We start from the raw sequence: 14,016 nt of genomic DNA on the forward strand, positions 1-14,016 counted from the left end.
GCAACATCTCAAGCGGCTGTAGAGAAAGCGCGCTGTAGCGGAGTGAAACACACTGCGCCCAGTTGATCGATTTCAATCTGGAAGCTCATCACGTTCGTGCTTGAATCATGGTCGTTGATGTTATTATGAGCTTCCCATTATGCAAGGTTGCATTTATTGCTTCGCGTCGTGGGCGAAGGGTTCCCCTTCTACCATCGACTGCTTGCTGTGTGTTAGCTCAGAAATAGAGAGGGCTCATAGTGCCAGTCAACGATAAGGTACCAGTTGTCTTGGTCTCCTTTGCTCCTAACAATCCCTCTATTGAAATTAGCTAATACTCATGCACTTGTTGTCATGGCTTACTTCCATACAAACACTACTACTACTTACACAGAGTGATGGTCGCCATCTTGTATTAAGGCTTCACGTCAATGATACACGTCATAAGCCTACCATACAAGGTGGAGTTATATGCCATCTCACTGACCATACTATTGTTTAGATCCTTTCACGACACTGTTGAACATCATTTCGAAGACTGAGACTAAACTCAACACCGAGCTTGATACCGTCACGCGCCTCGAAAACAAGTAGTTTCCTTCCGTTCTGGCTTAAACTCAACAGAGTGTATTTCGCTCATCAGGCTAGAAGGTGGGCGTGCTATGAGCAAACCGGCCGTTGGTCTTCAGCTGTGGACTATGGGCTTCCTTGTGGTACTCGGCGCTACCATAGCAGGAACGATAGTTTGGCTTTACCATCCAGCCAAGAGAGCTAGTGTTGGAGGCGTCATCGCCGATGTGTAAATGGCGTGGTATCCTCGGCGTAATTCGAGGCCTGTAGTGACAGGTTCGTCTTCACTGGTGAACTCGTGGCCATAACCAATCGGAAGGGGGACGATGCTATTCTGAGGGTGGTGATGAAAGGTGTTATGCATAATGGAAAAGCTGAAGAGTTTGCGCGATTATCATCCGAATCGGGTCGAACTGAGTGAGATTTGGTAGTGCTCGTAGTTAGGCTGTATACGGTATGGTAGGCACACTTTTGCTAAAAAGGAAGGAGAATTCACTTGGGTGATCGGAGCCATCGAGGTGAGACCATCCCCCCCAAATAGGGTTTATTCGAGTAGTGGTGGTCGTGTTAGGATGCTCGAGGTCCTGTTGGAGAGGTATTGATGGAGATAATAAAGGACGATGATGTGGTTGCAGATGGCCGAATTGACTTGAATGTGATTGAGTTTCTCTCACTCAATAATCGTCATGGTGATACAATCAGGAGCTTTACAAAGAAGGTCGTTTGAGCAAGGACATGCAGAGGACGACAGAGGTACAGCTCGGCATTAGCGGCCATTCCTATTAATGCTTAACAGATAAAAGTACCTGTTAAAGGTGGTATTGTGGAAGAGATCACCTTGAATGGTAAACTGGCTAAAGGCTCTAATTTCCATGAGGTGTGGTATGAACCATAACCTGATTCCCACTGTCGAATCGTTCAGGCGCTGCGTCTAACCAAAAGTGTTTACGTTGGGGTCAAACGTGCTGGTGTCTTTGGCATTGCAGCGTAAGTGGTCAACTACTACCCTTTCGAAATCTATATGGGCGCAGGTACGGCATGTGTGCGATTTTTGGGGTCTTCGGCAATTTTGTGGTAGGGGGAATGTTCCTCTTTGGAGGGTGCACAACACAGAGCATAGTAGCCCTAGTTGCTATGGTTGTACTGGCAGCCTTGGTCTTACCGGTAGGATGGGCAACACTCTGGTAAACCTGTGAAAAATTCTGTTGAAAAAATTTGGGGAAATTCCCCCTTGTTGACCGCAGAGGCCCGTGTACTTTCGAGGGATAACGTCCCCGACGGGTCAATAACGGTGGGGGAAATGTTTCTAATATGACATTTACATTGGAAACCTGCTAATGAGAGTGTTCCTCGCTATGTGAAAAGGTGATCTCTTCTATGAGCATGAGTTTGTATTCGGTGTGGTTGGAAAGGCTTCATGTAATGTTATATCAGACCTTATCCTCTTGGACAGCTCGTGACGACGTAGCAAGGAGCAAGATGTTCCTCGGTCGACTGAGCTCACAGTTGAAGGCTCTGGTGCTGATCATACTAGCAGGAGTACAGATAGTGTTGGCAGCTACGGGAGGCACAGGTATCTTTGTTCGTGCTAGTTGGTGGTATTGCATTCGTGTTTGCTCTCAGAAACCTGCTCGCCTCTATTTACCACACTGGGCTTGGCATCACTCATCAACTCTGTATTGTTCATAGTAGTATTTGTGAAAGATGAAGTGAAGGGGGACTTGATGGCCCTCGTGAAACCGAACTGTCTGTTGAAGGAGTCTGCTCAGGAGAGTGAACAGCAGCAGTACGCTATCCCATGAGCGATATCATGCTATTTGTCGTACTCTATTACTAATCATATCTTGCGTTCAAGTCACTGGATAATTGCTAATGGAGTGGTATGGGAAGCTGTGCATTTCATGCTGTCGTTATGGGCCTCTGAACTTGAGTCTGCTGGCGTTTGCCACGTAGGTTGATGAATTGTAGGATGAAGTCGATCCCGGTATCAACAAATTCATTTGCCTCTCGGCGGGGATATCATTTACCTGGTATACCGATGTGATGGTCGCTAACGTTGATTATTGCACAAGAGTTTGTTGCTCGTGTTGAATGCCCAGCATGGCTGCTGACCGAATGGAGTCTACTTCCGTTAAACTGTTCGTGAGAGGACTGCCAGTCCACTACCCAGAGTCCGACTTGAGAGCTGTTTTTGAAGAGTAGGTTATGAGATTTCATTGTAAATGAGGGGGGGCGTTGTTAAAAGAATACACGGGTTTGACTTGGTCGATGACCCCAGATAGTCTCGGTATATATCCTGTGAATGTTGTAGCATGAGTTACCGTTGGGATTATGTCGCAGTGGTCTTCAGTAGTGTGCGATGCTGTAGCTGTAGCCATGTGGCATTGTTAGGTATGGTATGGTAGAAGATGTGTTTATATTGAGGGATAGGTCGACGATGCAGAGTAGAGGTAATAATGGTAGTGTTAATAGTAATGAGAGTGGTGTTTGTCTGAATGATAGGGATGGCCTTCGTACGGTTTAGAGATATCCCATCTGGCATGGCAGCGATCAAGGCATTGAATGGTACTCAGCTACCAAGGAGCGATGTAGCAGCACTTGAGGGGTTGTTGTTTTTGTATATCGAAGTAGCGGGCAGAGTATTATGGGATAGTAGCAGTCAATACTATCGCATCATTCACTTGCCCCTCCTCGTCATTCAGGGCATCGTCTTAGTCATAATACCTCTACTAGTTGTATTGATAACGATGTTGAGAGTGTTGATGACATGTCCTTTGATCAGTCCCATATACCGCTGTCAGTATCACTAGCCCAAGGTGAAGCGGAAAGGCTTGGTATGCATGGGGAAGTGGTGGCAACAGGTAACTAGAGTGTGTCGCAATAACAAGGGTTAGGGTAGTGGTAGGTGGTGACACGAAGTTGTTCGTATCGGGGTTGGGACCAGCGACCCAGGAAGAGGAGCTTCGGACTATTTTTGAACCATTCGGGCGAATCAACGAAGTGCATGTACCGGGACCGCATGCCTTGTAATAGGGGCCAAGCTCATACCACGCCTCGAGCAACTCATGGGTCATCTAATCAGATATGCATTCGTTCGGTTTGCGGAGAAGGAAGATGCGCTGAAGGCAATTCGAGAGGTCAACGGTCGTGTCACAGTTGAGGGGTCCCAAAGGCCACTCGAGGTGAAGGTGGCCGAATCAAGGGCTGCCAAAGCCGATAGGAATGCTCATCATCATCAGCAGCAGCATGGCTATGAGGGGGGTAATCGTAGACTTGTAGTAGTGTTGGAATTTATGTTCGCTCTCCTCAGCTGAGCTCAGAAGTTTCCTCACTAATTATAGGACTTAATATACGAACTAGGGTAGAAGTGCTAAGAAACCCACAAAATGTTTTCGGAAACTCGCTCAAAATTTTTGTACTTTCACCACCACACGTAGTTGACCATGTGTACGTTTTCCTACACTGGCTTTCAGTGAATACGCTATATGCTCCCCGTCCAATATCCGTGTGCTGTACTATACAATTGTAGGAGCTTACGACCCCACTACATCGTCGTCGGGCTATGGTGGCTCGCCGCCTTTGATTGCAGCAGGAGGAACGTCACGGCCGTTATTCAAGGCTGGAATGGCCGCTGATCCTGCTAGTAATATGGGTGGTATACTCATAGGATCAATCTCAATTCTGAGCGCGTGATAAGGAATTTTGGTAAGTGCCGAACCGAGCTTTTACGTCTGAAGCAGTAGGTGCTACTGGCTTACGTTTGATGGCTGGTGCGGCTGCCTCCTTACCAATAAATGGTGCTACTTCATCATTAACATCACCGGGGAGGCTGGATACTCCTACTATAAACGGGATCAGAGGGGGATCTCCATCAGGAACTCAGGCACCAAGGACTGCTGGGGTCTGGACTGAGTGAGATGATGAGTTCAAGTCGTCAGTACTGTATGAATCGCTGAACAGGTACTTCACGATGGACGACACTCCTTATTATCACAATGCTCGCACCAATGAAGTGCAGTGGGAGATGCCCGCAGAGTTCAGGAATCCGATTAATGTACACACAGCTCCTCAGACTAAAGGTAGGAGTACTCTCGGTCGTGTCGTCAGCGGGGTAGGAGATCGATCAGTGTTGGAATATATCTTTGGTTTCCTCAGCTGAGCTCAGGAGCTGCCTCGTAATATTGTGAAAATTGACACACGAATGAGGGTAGAAGTGCAGGGAAACCGACATGGATTTTCCACGTTTTCTTTACTGCCACGAACACATGTAGTTGACCATATGCATATATTCCTACAATACTATGGCCATGCTATGAAGTTGGCTAATCGATGTTGGATAGTAGCTGTACGCAGCACAAGTATTGGATTTCAATCCCACTGAGAGAATATCCATATTCCTCGAACGCGAGTTAACTTTTTTCATATATTTTTCTGGCGCCGATATTGTCATTTTATAGGTCCTCCTGGTGCTAACGTATTCGTATTCTCGGTACCGGACGCTTGGACTGAGGACGACTTACGAGATCACTTCTCAAGTTTCGGGAATATTGTTTCCGCTAAGGTACCGAGGGAAACTACTTACTCGTCGTTCATGAGGAGTGTACTGTCATCGTGTAAGGTGGTGGTTGATAAGCATACCGGCTTATCGCGTGGTTACGGCTTCATCTCCTATGATAATGCACAATCTGCGGGACGTGCGGTAATATTATGGGTTTAGTATTAGTGTTTGACTTCAATGTGAGTAGAATATCAACTCGACACGAACTGTGTAGGGAGAATGTATAAACAGAAAGGTCCAAGCCTAGCTCGATGATAAGACAGCTGGAATGGGACAGCTGATTGTGTGGAATATGATACTATTGCATGTGTGTAAATCTTGTTCCTAGGAGTGATGGAATATGCGGCTCTCCTTACGAACATCACAACCTGGCTGATAGGTGTGTGAGGGTGTTTGATTCAGGTCGCTGAGATGAATGGTTTCGTGGCGGCTAATGGTCGACGCATTAAAGTGCAGATAAAGAAGGGGGAGGAGGATGCGGCAGTGGAAGAAAGGGGACGGAGGGGGAGGTCCAGCAGTCCCTATTGATGACCATTAATACAATTCAATTACTATACTATTACTATGAATTGGTAGAGGAGGATGAGGAGGACGTATTACAGATGTTGTTGTTGTTGTGCTTGTGGTTGATGGTCGTGATGATGATGATAATAGTCATGCCCATGATGAATACTTTGCTACTGGTGTTGTTACTTATCTCGTGGTCTCGATCATTGTAAGGTGTGTATGAATTAGTTCCCGAGTTATGTTTCGATAGAAAAGGAGGAGGAGGAATAGAGAACAATGATGATGCATTACTTGAGTAGTTGTTGTATGATGGTCTTATCAATAACAGCTGTTAGTGAGCTTACGCCGTCTACAGTACAGTCTTGTTGAGCTTAGAGTTATTACAGGGTTGGCCAGCTGCTGGCCTTCAAACAGCTGATTGACGGCTTACATGTTACGTCTGAGTGTATCACTCATAAGTATCTACTCGCTGGTCTTCGACCTACTATAGACTATAAACAAAATGATGTTGGAGGGGATATCAGCGAATTCTTGCAGTCACGGCCTTTGGTCGTCGCGAAAACATCTTTCCAGGAAGAACTATTCCAGATGTACGAGGTGACTCATCACGCTTAGCGACTGCTAGATACGAGAGAGCACCGATTAGTATTGGGAGTATGCTAATCGGGACACGCTTGAGCCAATCATGCGTAATCAAGAAGTGTGCCGGGCTTCTTTGAGAGTCGGAAAGGATGCAGACTATTCAACAACAGGTCGAGAGACGAACCTAAGAACCGCCGATGGGCATAGCAAGACTGAGTCCGGATTGAACGTAATCATTTCTCTGTATGTCCCTTTGTCTCGCGAGTGGTCGCGGTGTCTCTCGTGATTTGATCGCTACTGTGGTGTTACTTCAATTGAATCCGGAATGGTTTTATGTAGCTCGATCAAGCGCTGCATATCACCTTTCATTGAATTGTAATGCCGAGTCATCATCGAGATGGTCGTTGGTGAACAACTTGACAGCGGACATGCCATAGCCTGCATTTTCTAGGGATAGTTTGAGCCGATGCTCTCTCCCTTTTCATTGAGTACATAGAATAAGTTGTTGATGAGTGTTCGGGTAGTGGTTGTTGTTGGCCATGAGTGACAATTCTGAGGCTATGTCATCATTGATAGCAGCAAAGAAAGCAACTAGACGCATGATCAAACAGAGGGTGCAAGGAATACCCCAATCTCTAGTGGTTGAGAAGTCGGGCTTCATAGTAGATAAAATATTGGATATGCTTGTTTGGAAAGAAGCCCAAGCAGTGGGAGTATTCCTCTCGATGCCTCAGGGGGAGGTGAGAGAATGAGGGCATAGTCATTAGGACAGTTGACGATTCTAAGTAGTTCAACCTCATAGTATGAAGTCACTGATAATATGAATCATAGTGTGAACGCCAGTGATGAAGATATGAAGTTGTTATTATGAGTAGGTACAGACTGGACGTTTGGTCGCCGATGCATTCAAAAGCGGTAAGAGAGTCTTTGTGCCGAAGACCATCCATGGTAGCAACGATATGGAACTTCTAGAGGCCAAGTGATGATAACGCCTCCACACGGCATGGCTGGCATTAACTCTATCAGGAGCCTTAATGATATATCCTCGTTCCCTCGTACGAATTGGGGTATACCAGAACCAGATTTCATCAACCCGTCGACTGGGGAGGCTAGAGTGAATGCAATGGACTGTCGTCCACCCGCGCTAAACGTCATTTTGGTGCCGGGACTTGGGTTCGATAATCATTGTCGCAGACTGGGCAGGGGCAAAGGCTTTTACGACCGCTACTTGTCACGATTCTCGGCTAAGACTGGAAGCATGCCTTTGCTGATAGCCCCAGCATTCGAGTGTCAGGTGGTGGTGTTCCTAGGCTGTTCGTGGAAGGTGTATCGTGACCTATGTATTTCAGATTCTTGATGAGATCCCTGTTTCTGCTAAAGACCTTCCAGTCGACTATGTGGTCACCGAGGAGCGGATTGTCGAAAGAAGTCGGAAGCTCCAGCATGATGTCTGTCAGTGATTTTTGGGTTTCTTATTGTAACTCAGTGTGCGCCTTTGATGAGCGAATAACTATAGTCAATTTGGAGTTGAGGATGAACCCATTCATTGATCAGTTCTGTCTGGAAAGGAATGGACGCTGTCCTCTCCACAGGAACTTGAAAATTCGCAGGTCTGGATTTTTCTATCGCTTCCAAGTTCTGGGATTTTTTCGCCAAACATGGACTGAGCTTCTCATGATCCGCTTCAAGCGCAGCGCTTCATGTAACCTTCTCCTTGATCTGGCAGTAGCCGGTTTGCAAGCGACATATTATAAACTCTGTGTAGTGAGTTAGAACGAAAACCACGCACGGATAGAAAATACATCCTGGAAAACTATGAGAGCGCTGGCTTGCGGTTTCTTCGTCTCTCAGTTTGTCAATCTTACTGGAGAACTTTCAAATTCGCCTGAGATCAATAGAGAGATCGATTTCGTTTTTATAGAGTTGTAAATTTCGAATTCAAACCGCCAATTTTGTTATAGGATTTACAATCCTGTCGGGTGCACATTGCAGCCTCCAACGATTCTCATCAGAAGAAGCGATTCTATTCCATGCTTGCGGTGCAACTATAGAATAGATTGAAGTTATGTTCTTCAACGGAATTGAAAGTTCCAAAAGCAAATATGGCCTTACCGTTTCTGATTTGTGCATCTTTCTTGACACGTCCCGACGTAATCGGTAATTGCAAAAACGCACTTGATATTCGAAAGGTGTAATTGAGTCTCAACACAAAAACAGCATGTGTAAGAATGCAGGGCAGATTTTGCTCAGACATTAGGTAAAAGTTCAATGAAATGAAAGGAACGGTTTCCCGCTAGTGAGTTCAGGGTTACTCAGACTGAGTGGTCTCGACAACGGTGGAAGTTTGACGAGCTGATGAGGTCGAGGCACCAGAAGACTCGACGCTGGCAGTGGTAGTCATAGGCGCTCCTGTGGTACCCTCCATGACTGTGGTACCAGGTGCCGCAGTGGGCTGCTGCTCGCCGCAGGCAATAGACTCTCCAACACAATCAGCATCAGTGGGCTCGAAGCATATCGAGCCATCAGATTTCTTAATCAGACCAAAGCAGACAGAAGGAGACTGCCAAGTCTTGCAGTAGGAATCGTACTTTGAGTTAGCACAGCCCTCTACATATGAACACATCTGAGCACATGGGTCTTCAGTGGCGGACGCCAGTGCTAGAGTTGCAATGAAGGCTGATAGGGAGAGAATGAAGGAACGCATTTGATTTATCGCAGACTGGGATGAATAAACTGATGGATGAAGAAAAATACACACTCAGGGGGGTCTTTCTTGAAGGCTATCGGACTCTTCTGATCAACACCAGATTGATTCTGATGACTTTGACATTGGCATTACTACTGTGTAGCTATGCGGCGCCGTACACATATGTGTGTGATGTTCCCTCCGCCACACTGTGGAACAACTCAACAACTCTCCGGTACGACAAGCATTGAACACTAAGATGGTTACGATAGCATGTGGTCACATGATAATTGGAGTCGTCATCTGCCTTTAACACAGCTCTTAGCAGCAATGCACTTCTTAAGTACTCCGTACTGTGATGTCTCTCCGTGCAGCTTCTGTCCGGCAAAGCATTGTTGATAGTCCACTGCACGTGACTGAACAGAAGAAACCAAATTCGCTACTTCAACCTAACAACACTACTTCTGATAGGTCTAGCGTTTGCTTCCCATACACACAACGTATAACTTCAGCACATCGGTTGCCATCGCCTCCTAAGAACGTTCGCACTACTCTGAGTCAAGCCACATCGGGCCATACCTTCGGGACCGTCTGCCTCGGGACCTTCATGGTCATTCAGGCATCCGATCAATTCGGGATTGCAATAATTCTCCGTGCATTGGAAATTGACAGCAGTGTTACCATCCAATGCAGAACTCCTCTGTTGCGTCACCTGCAGGGCTACTGATACAATCAGGCCAACCTGTATTATCAAATGGTGGCATCCCATGACTTGATACGAATATTAGCTGATTCGCAGAGGAGTGGTACTGGTATAGTAACAAACACAACATAAAATTGACAGACACCAGCGTTAATGCATGATCCACTCAATCCCAACCAAGCTCAGCATCATCATAATCAGCATTTGCAGCGTCATCAGCACTCTCGAAGAAAGCTCCTCGATGATGGTGTCGTTGTTGGTGATGACCCGAGTTGGCATCGAGGGGCATGGTCTCAGGATCATACTGGCTCAAGATGGGATCCCTCCGCTCCATGAGACGCATCTCATCTGAGGTGGTGCTGCACTAGGCAGTTGCGACGAGAATTCTCACCTTGTCTATTCCTCTCAGCATTCAAGAAAAGGTTATCGAGCCACGAATTGAATTGCTTCTGATTCATCATCGAAGAGCTTTCCGCTTCGACGGCTGAGTTCAGCTCTTCACGTCTGAGCCTACGTCTCCTCCCACGACGACGTTGGGAAGCTAGCTGGCTGAAATTGCTAGGGTCAGATCTGATAAGAGTGATACCATACGATACTATGAATCGCAACTATCGAGTAACTGCCGAGCCCGCTGTGATTACTTGCCAGAAACCGCAGCCAGGGAGCTAGTGTTGGAAGGGGTAGAGGCTGAAAAGTGACGAAATCCCGACACGGTGTGTTTGCTCCTGCTTACCTAGAATCCGATCGACTGAAATTGTGAGCAGTAGTAGTGTGTACACTATGAACAGTCGCCGAGACATTGTGGAATATTAGCTGACATATCGAAACGGTGTACCATACCATGCTTGATATCCCGGCAGGAACTCAACAAGTGCTGGTGGTAGTAGTAGAAGAAGGAGAAACCAAGCTCTCCGTGTTTACCACAGTGATCGCACAGGAAAGGCTATACGGATGAAACCAATCACATTATGCTGTCGGCAAGAATAATGGACCAAGCCAATGCCTCCAAAAATCTGCTGCTAAAAGCAGGTAATTAATAATCACTGGAGTAATGAACAGCAATGGTATATATACTCGGTATGCTGCAAGAAATAGGTTTAGCAAGAGTCATCATCATTTGCGGCAGAAACCGAGTTTGACGAGTTGAACCCCAGTGAGTTGTCCAATGCAGTGGAGCCAGAACCATACTGCTGTTGTTGTTGTTGTTGCTGATGCTGTCTGCCTGTGCTCCACCCCGAGGTCGTCGATACTATACTACATCTCCTCGCGGTATCACTGTGGTGTTTGTTAGTATTAACAGATTCCTCCAAATCATCCAAGCCAAGCGACGATACAATTCCACTGGGAATCAATGGTATCACTTTTTTCCCGGACTTCTTCTCCGCCTCGACATTCAGTGGGACATTCGGCATTGAAAATCTCCTATTGCGCAATTGACTTGTCGCCCTCCCATCAGGAGTATTCTTGAGCTCCCTCTCAGCCTGCCTCCAAAGTGCCCTATGCTCACTACTCAGACTTATCATGGCGTTCGCGAAGATCCTGTCGGCAATCTTGGGTGGTCTCGTCTCTGTTATGGGTAATGCGACTCGGCAGTCGGGCACAGTATTTCTCCTTCGGGTCATCGAGGGTTTATAAGTGAGAGTAAGCCGGCCACCCCAACAGCTCGAGGATTGATCATCATCATCAACAGCAGCCTCCTCAGCCGTCCTCTCAAGAAGCTCCTGTACAGCCGCTAGCTCGGCCTCTGATAAGCCACTGAGCTCACCCACGATGGTTCCATTCCGATTTTCGTCCGTCATGTGCTGGTCGAAGGGATAATGAATGAAGGTAACGATAATGACGCGTGTTACTAATTCCGCTGACCTGTCGGTTTCGCGCGCGTTAAAACGGTGAGTAGTCAAAAACGCGCAAAGTGTGCAAATTGTGCTGCCGGTATTCTGATCTCTTCAACATGGTGTTTCCAAATTTCACTCAGCTCAGCAATTCCGGCGGCTAGACAGTATACATTTATAAATAGACACGGATCGTTCCTGATAATGCTGTTATTGCGCTCTACGAATTTCACGTAGTAAACGGCTTATATATGTGACAATGTTTACCAATAACACAGTATTGACGTTCTTCAAAATACTCCTATGGAGTGGGTGTTTAGATGCAGTGAGAGAATCTCGACTGTGTAAAATGTGCCAGTCGATGGTTGAGTCATCATCTAGCCTTATACTGTGTGTATAGTTTTACGTGAGATGTCCTGGTAGTATTCAAATCTGACTGGTTGAATGGTCATAGACATAATCATGCTGTTGGGTTCCTATCTTGTAGATGCATATTGCCGAGGACCATTCGAGTGTCTCACTAGGTCAACAAATACACATTATGCAAAAGTCATTATATGACAGTTGTAATGCTCATGATTATCATCTCACTGTTGTTACTATTGTTATTCATATTCATGTTACTATGTGTCAATTTCAACGCTTAAGCTGCTTTCGAGTTATCAGTAGTACCCGCGTACAGTCAGTGTTGGAATATATCTCCGGTTTCCTCAGTTGAGCCTAGGAGGTCTCCACTGACTAATATGAATTCGGGTAGAAAAAATTCGAAGTGAATGGAAATTTCCCAAAATTTCCTCAGAATTTTCGTATTGTCATTAACATATGTGGTTGACCATGTGCATATTTTCCCACACTGCCTTAGTTGTGGTTAGTAGCTCGGCTGCTGCTGCTGTTGTCCCCTCAACGTGCTCTCTATCTACTGCACGTCATCATCAAGGATTATATCCCGAAGTGGCTCCGCTCGTCTGCAACTCTTATCGACAATCTCCCGAGGCCATCATTGACCGCTCCATTGAAGCACCGAAACGCTACGAAATTAGTCCAGAACTGTAAGTGTATGGATAAGGTGAAGTGCCCTGCATTCATCACGATGGATATTAACCATGCGAATGTTGTCCTTCTCTTAGTGTACTGAAGAATATCATTACTCGTCCTACAGCAGCGGTAGGAGGTATGATGCCCAGGGAAACAGCAGCAACAGCAGCAGATCCTTATCGGCTCCTCCCAACTGCTACTACTACTGCTGTTGCTGCCTCGCAAGAAGTCATCGATGCAGTCTCTGTAGTCCATGAGAAAGAACAAGCGCAAGAGTAGTACTATAGGGGATGTGTTATGAGTGTTTACGAGGCTCTCATTGACAGCGGCTTACCTTGAGACAGTGAGTGGTGATATTCTCTCAGTGTTCCTATGAATAGAGGTGAAGACGAGCCTCTAGAGCCGTCGAACGGCACCCTGAGAACGCCCATCAGTGTTGTGATTACTGCTGATGAGAAGACCTACAATTGTAATGAAGCCATCACGGAGAAGACTATGAGTGGGTCGTCTTCAGTAGTCGTCATTAGTTTATCAGCACTTGTGCACCAGGCACGGTCGAGAGGGAAGCAGTGGCGAGTCGGGCTCAAAATGCACTAGATCTGGCTATGTCATATGCCATGGATGCTCAGCTAAGCTCGGCTGTAGTCATCAAAGCACTGGGGGCGGTGCTGTACACTGTTGTTGTTACAGAGTGTTGCCGAACTTGTTGCTTGGAGAGCTGAGAAGGACCGACTTCATGAGGAGCGGGTCAAGGCCGAAAGGAAGAGGGCTGAGAAGGAACGGTCATAACAGGGGGAGGGAAAATGACGACAACGACGATGAGCTTATTTGGACAGTTCACTTCACTAGTATTAACAACATTTAATATCCATAATGTACAGTTGAATTTGACTATAGTATCGTTCGTAATGATGTCGCGGATGGCATCAACCTACGTTGGCTTGTTGTTCAGATTGGCTCGCTCTGTATACAACGATAGAGTCGCTCGTTGGGCTACCTTGGATGCTCAAATAGCAGAGTCCTTTGCTGGAGTAGATGTGAGGGCATTTCATAGGGATGCTCAGCTCTTTGGGGAGTGTGACTGGACTCATGTACCATTGATTGGAGGAGAGGAGGCGATGGAGGCTCAACAGGCGGTGTAGTAATTCAACACTGGGTCTAGGATAGTCTATATATCTCGGAATTTGCGAATGTGTTGGAAAATATATTTGGTTTCCTCGGCTGAGCTTGAGAACTCGCTCACTAAAAATTAAAAATGAGGTGTAAAAAAACCAACAAGAATTTCCTTAGATTTTTCTCATTATCACTGACGCACATGTATATTTTTCTGCATTAGATGATCATTTCTTCGATAGCGTTAATGCTCTTGAAACTTGAGGGTGATGTTAAAAGACCGCTGTTGCATGTGATAGATTCGACTCGGAAGCAAAGGCGAGGGCAGACTTGTTGGCAACAGACTTTGATGAGGTCCTCGAGAGTCGGGCTCACGCAGAGGGGGACTCTGTGGCACTCAACTGGAGGAAGGTGAGAAGGATGGGGGTTGTAGTGTGAAGTGAAAGAAGTG

General features: G+C 46.3%; 6 protein-coding genes across 6 annotated transcripts in view; 4 read left to right on the forward strand and 2 right to left on the reverse strand.

Moving 5' to 3' along the window:
* Positions 1-2,351, forward strand: part of Pmar_PMAR026237 (hypothetical protein) — a gene marked incomplete at both ends in the record, with an annotated part of 5,053 nt that extends 2,702 nt beyond the window's left edge. Inside the window, 11 exons of the mRNA XM_002771700.1 lie at positions 482-569; positions 623-778; positions 826-966; positions 1,013-1,067; positions 1,121-1,204; positions 1,252-1,302; positions 1,346-1,426; positions 1,472-1,536; positions 1,581-1,713; positions 1,984-2,122; positions 2,242-2,351. Of these exons, the coding sequence (XP_002771746.1) occupies positions 482-569; positions 623-778; positions 826-966; positions 1,013-1,067; positions 1,121-1,204; positions 1,252-1,302; positions 1,346-1,426; positions 1,472-1,536; positions 1,581-1,713; positions 1,984-2,122; positions 2,242-2,351 (1,103 nt within the window). The remainder of the gene's footprint in view (positions 1-481; positions 570-622; positions 779-825; positions 967-1,012; positions 1,068-1,120; positions 1,205-1,251; positions 1,303-1,345; positions 1,427-1,471; positions 1,537-1,580; positions 1,714-1,983; positions 2,123-2,241) is intronic.
* A 289-nt stretch (positions 2,352-2,640) lies between these two features.
* Positions 2,641-5,635, forward strand: Pmar_PMAR026238 (DAZ-associated protein, putative; the record flags this gene model as incomplete). Its single annotated transcript, XM_002771701.1, has 12 exons — positions 2,641-2,747; positions 2,941-2,999; positions 3,052-3,114; positions 3,252-3,410; positions 3,455-3,575; positions 3,632-3,810; positions 4,079-4,192; positions 4,425-4,461; positions 4,510-4,628; positions 5,007-5,110; positions 5,168-5,248; positions 5,510-5,635. 12 exons carry the CDS (start codon positions 2,641-2,643, stop codon positions 5,633-5,635), a joined length of 1,269 nt encoding a protein of 422 aa, XP_002771747.1.
* Positions 5,636-6,735: 1,100 nt separating this feature from the next.
* Pmar_PMAR026239 (5-formyltetrahydrofolate cyclo-ligase, putative) lies at positions 6,736-7,656 on the forward strand (the record flags this gene model as incomplete). Its single annotated transcript, XM_002771702.1, has 4 exons — positions 6,736-6,936; positions 7,072-7,175; positions 7,223-7,490; positions 7,546-7,656. 4 exons carry the CDS (start codon positions 6,736-6,738, stop codon positions 7,654-7,656), a joined length of 684 nt encoding a protein of 227 aa, XP_002771748.1.
* Positions 7,657-8,504: 848 nt separating this feature from the next.
* Pmar_PMAR026240 (hypothetical protein) lies at positions 8,505-8,900 on the reverse strand (the record flags this gene model as incomplete). Its single annotated transcript, XM_002771703.1, has 1 exon — positions 8,505-8,900. The coding sequence occupies one exon, from the start codon at positions 8,898-8,900 to the stop codon at positions 8,505-8,507; it is 396 nt and encodes a 131-aa protein (XP_002771749.1).
* Positions 8,901-9,751: 851 nt separating this feature from the next.
* Positions 9,752-11,384, reverse strand: Pmar_PMAR026241 (hypothetical protein; the record flags this gene model as incomplete). Its single annotated transcript, XM_002771704.1, has 4 exons — positions 9,752-9,933; positions 9,977-10,155; positions 10,227-10,318; positions 10,947-11,384. 4 exons carry the CDS (start codon positions 11,382-11,384, stop codon positions 9,752-9,754), a joined length of 891 nt encoding a protein of 296 aa, XP_002771750.1.
* Positions 11,385-12,824: 1,440 nt separating this feature from the next.
* Positions 12,825-13,594, forward strand: Pmar_PMAR026242 (hypothetical protein; the record flags this gene model as incomplete). Its single annotated transcript, XM_002771705.1, has 4 exons — positions 12,825-12,951; positions 13,002-13,093; positions 13,143-13,234; positions 13,405-13,594. 4 exons carry the CDS (start codon positions 12,825-12,827, stop codon positions 13,592-13,594), a joined length of 501 nt encoding a protein of 166 aa, XP_002771751.1.
* Between the last annotated feature and the right edge of the window lie 422 nt (positions 13,595-14,016).

Source organism: Perkinsus marinus, assembly GCF_000006405.1.
Source record: "Perkinsus marinus ATCC 50983 genomic scaffold scf_1104296962554, whole genome shotgun sequence".
Classification (NCBI taxonomy): domain Eukaryota; phylum Perkinsozoa; order Perkinsida; family Perkinsidae; genus Perkinsus; species Perkinsus marinus.